Source organism: Schistocerca americana, chromosome 4 (genome assembly GCF_021461395.2).
Source record: "Schistocerca americana isolate TAMUIC-IGC-003095 chromosome 4, iqSchAmer2.1, whole genome shotgun sequence".
Classification (NCBI taxonomy): Eukaryota; Metazoa; Arthropoda; class Insecta; order Orthoptera; family Acrididae; genus Schistocerca; species Schistocerca americana.
The window spans coordinates 63,661,463-63,665,466 of NC_060122.1; the positions used below are offsets into that span (position 1 = coordinate 63,661,463).

Sequence of the window (4,004 nt, forward strand, 5' to 3'; positions counted from 1 at the left end):
GAAAAAGCCAATCTTTCTCGAGTACAGTCAAATACGACAATGAGGATACGTTTTATGCTGAGCGTTACACGTACACCGACTCAGCGAAAATACGGTATAACAGCTGTAAGTAGGCTGTTTAGGTTTTCTTATTGGTAACGCCACGTAGCGCTCTGTATGAAAATCACTGGCTATGCTGTGTGAAGTCTGTGGCTGGTTTGCATTGTTGAAATTTGCTATTGTAGTGTTGGACAGTTGGCTGTTAACAGCGCGTAGCGTTGCGCAGTTGGAGGTGAGCCGCCAGCAGTGGTGGATGTGGGGAGAGAGATGGCGGAGTTTTGAAATTTGTAAGACTGGATGTCATGAACTGCTATGTATATTATGACTTTTCAACACTATTAAGGTAAATACATTGTTTGTTCTCTATCAAAGTCTTTCTTTTGGTAACTGTGCCTATCAGTAGTTAGTGCCTTCAGTAGTTAGAATCTTTCATTTAGCTGGCAGTAGTGGCGCTCGCTGTATTGCAGTAGTTCGAGTAACTTGTCCAGGTTTACAGTTACCCCTGCGGTTTCAAAAGCTGCCAAGATTGCATCCAATCTATTCAAATGTTCTTCCCATGATTCACTTGCTATCAAGAGGTCATCCACGTAGACGGTGACATTTTTAAATAACTCCTCGCCTAGTATCTTATCAATCGCTCTTATGAATTCAGACACTGACACATTAAGCCCAAATGGCAACACTCTAAATTGATAGCACCTTCCTCCATAAGTAAATGCTGTATACTGGCGGGACTCTGTGGCCAATGGTATTTGCCAGTAACCAGCAGTTAAGTCGATACTACTAAGCACCTTTGCTCCTCGGAATTTTTGAATCAGTTCTTCTATAGTCTCAGGTTTGTCCCGTTCTGGCTCAATGATTTTGTTCACTGTTCTTGCATCCAAAACTATCCTCACCTTTCCACCCTTCTTATCAACAACAAATAGGGGGTTGTTATATTGACTGTTGGCCCTTTCTATAACACCAAGGTCCATCATCCTCTGTATATCTTCATCTACTGCTCTTCGTTTCGCCTGGGGAATGGAATACTGTTTTATATTGAACGGTTTATGGTTCTTTATCTTTAGTTTACACTCCACCCCTTTCATGATACCTGGCCGTTGAGAAAATACCTTACAACGCCTGTATAATACTGTGGCTAATTTCCTCTTAGTCCCCTCATCTAGGTGTGTCATCTCCTCCAACTTTTTACTGATCTTATCCTCTTTATGTCTATCCTCTCGTGCTAATCCCTCAAGGTATATCAATACTTCTTCTCCTAGTTCCTCTTCCCCGTATCCCATGGTGGGTTCCTCTTCATGACACAAATTTATTCTTCTGAATTCCTCCTCTTCTTCGATTGCACTCCCCTCAGCAAACTTTAACCTGTTCTCTTCTCCCTTTCTTCCTTTGACTTTGATAGTACCTTCATCAAAACTCACTACTGCATCTACTTCATTCAACCAATCTATCCCTAAAATAATTGATGTGTTCAATCCGGCCACCACCAAAAATGTTGCTTCGTTTTCTTCTCCCTCTATCTCGAAAGTAATCAACACTTGTTCTTTAATAGGTTTACTCCTTGCACCCAACGCGTTCACAATTCTCACTCCACTCACCGGGAAACTAGGCAAGCTAATATTTGATTTTAGTATCTGTTCGTATAACCTTTTGGATACTGCACATGCTTCACTTCCTGTATCGACTAATGCCTCGATATTCAGTCCACATAGCTTGATCCTTATCATGGGTAGTATGGGTTCTTTGGGAATCCTACTTCTTTCCTCCAGTAGATCTGCTCTCAGATCTCCACCATTGTCGTGTCTTAGTAGGTTTACTCTGGTCCTAGTAGTTCTCACTCCTGACCAGACCTCATCTGGAGTGTCATTCAGTTTTCCGGTCTCTCCGCTTCTTCTATATGCATTGTGTCATTCATTCGCCTATCCCATCCTCTCTCATGATCTCTTGGTTCTTCACTCCTTCTCCAATAATTTCTCCATTGCCGTTCACCACCATGGTTCCTGTACCTATGGCCACCACCTCTTCCTCTATAATTAGACGAATTACCAAAATGATTCCTTGGGTCATTACTTCCCCCTCTGTTTTGATCATTAGCTTGATTGTGTTCCTGCGATCGAACAGATTCTAACTGTTCCAGTATTTCCATCAAGGCCTCCCTATCTTTAATTAGGCTCCCGGACACAGTTTCTTGCATTCTCCGGCTCATTCTTCTTTTTATCACTGATATCATTACGTCATCACTCAGGAGTTGCTCCAAGGTCTCGTTCAATTCCCACAAATGTTCGGCAAACTCTCTTAACGTTCCTCTCCATGTACTAAGTGACTTGCGGTGGAGTAGGTCCACAATTGCTACACACTGATGACTTTTGGACCAGTATTTTTTCAAGAATTCCTCTTCAAACTGATCATAACGAGTAGTCCCTTCCTTCTTCCTGACTCCCCAAGTGAAGGCCTCACCTTACATTCTATCTATTGCAAACTGAATCTTGTCTGAGTCTTTAAGATGTGCTGGGAAAACTCCTTTTAACCATTTCATAAATATCATTGGGTGCAACCCTCCTTTCGGTCTAAATTTCTGCCCTGTATTATTTTGGATGTACCGATTATCACTGTTCATCAAGGTAACGACTCTACCTTCCCCAACGGTTAAAGTGGCATTGCTAATTCGTTTATCAATTTCTTCTGTCTTGCTCTCCAATTTCTGCACTCCCTGTTGTAATTGCCTTTCCTCCATTGCAACCCTCTTGTTATCCTCTTCTCGTTGCACGGCTATAGCATTTCTCAGATTGACAGCCAGTTGGTTTTGCCTATCTCCTATCCCCTTAACCGCATCATTGCATTGTTTCTGCATCTGCGTCACCTTGGCGATTCGATGATTGCAATTTGTTTCCACTTCGTTGATTCTTTCTCCCAATTTGGCTTTCGTTTCTTCAATATCGTCTTCCATCTTTTTTGTTAACTTTCCTTCCATCTTCTCCACGTCTCCCTGGACTTGGTCTATGCTCTTCTGTAGCTTCCTCTCTCTCTCGTCGATGTCCATCTTCAGTCGTTCTTGTAACTCCTGCATTTCCTTCTTCAGATTACATTCTATCTTCCTTTCCAATGTTTTGAGCTCTTGTGTTAGAGTTTCCTTAAATGACGTTTCTAAGCTTTCTCTAGTTTCTTGTAAACCCTTTAGTGATTCTCTTGTTTCTTGTAAACCCTTCTCTAACGATGCGTTAGTTTCTTGCAAACCCTTCTCTAACGATTCTCTGAGACCTTTCTCTAATGATGCGTTATTTTCCTTTATCAAGTCTACCAACATCGACCACTTATCTGCATCCTCTGAAACGGACTTATTTCTCATCGTTTGTCCCGGTGTCTTGGGATAACTAGTTGAATGTGCTAATGGGCTATCTAATGACACTCCATAATCACTGATTCCCGAATCCTCTCTGTCTTCTTGTCCTATCTCTTTCCATTCAACTACTGCCTCACAAACCTGCTTATCTTCAGTAGACATGTTTGGTTTATTTTTAATGCACTGGCAAGTAAAATAAAATAACCTCTAGTAACCCAAAACACTCCTAATTACCATGAAACTAATCAAACAGTACCTGCAGTATTTTCAGTTAATCCCAAAATTGATACAATATGCATGAATACCGAACATAACAACTCTCAAAACCTAATAACTTCAAATATCAATTCTCATATACACAGCTTATGTAACATATTCTAAATAAGATAAATCACACCACTCATAAAATCTATAAATGTAAAATCCCCAAAAACAATGAGCATATCTGTATAATTAGTTTTAGACAGTGCAGTCTGCATAAATAAGTATGCTATATTTCAGAGTATGTTTCCCAAACTTTTCGGAAATTACTGTAATTGGGCACTTTTCCTAATGTGAACTTCCGTTTACAATTGTTTATTTACCGCGAAGACTGCGCACTACAATTTAATGTTATGCCAACCAG

The 4,004-nt window shown here is 40.7% G+C and overlaps 1 protein-coding gene across 1 annotated transcript; it reads right to left on the reverse strand.

Annotated features, from left to right (window-relative positions):
• Window positions 1-2,497: 2,497 nt before the first annotated feature.
• Window positions 2,498-3,541, reverse strand: LOC124613260 (golgin candidate 3-like). Its single transcript, XM_047141951.1, has one exon. The coding sequence runs from the start codon at window positions 3,539-3,541 to the stop codon at window positions 2,498-2,500; it is 1,044 nt and encodes a 347-aa protein (XP_046997907.1).
• Between the last annotated feature and the right edge of the window lie 463 nt (window positions 3,542-4,004).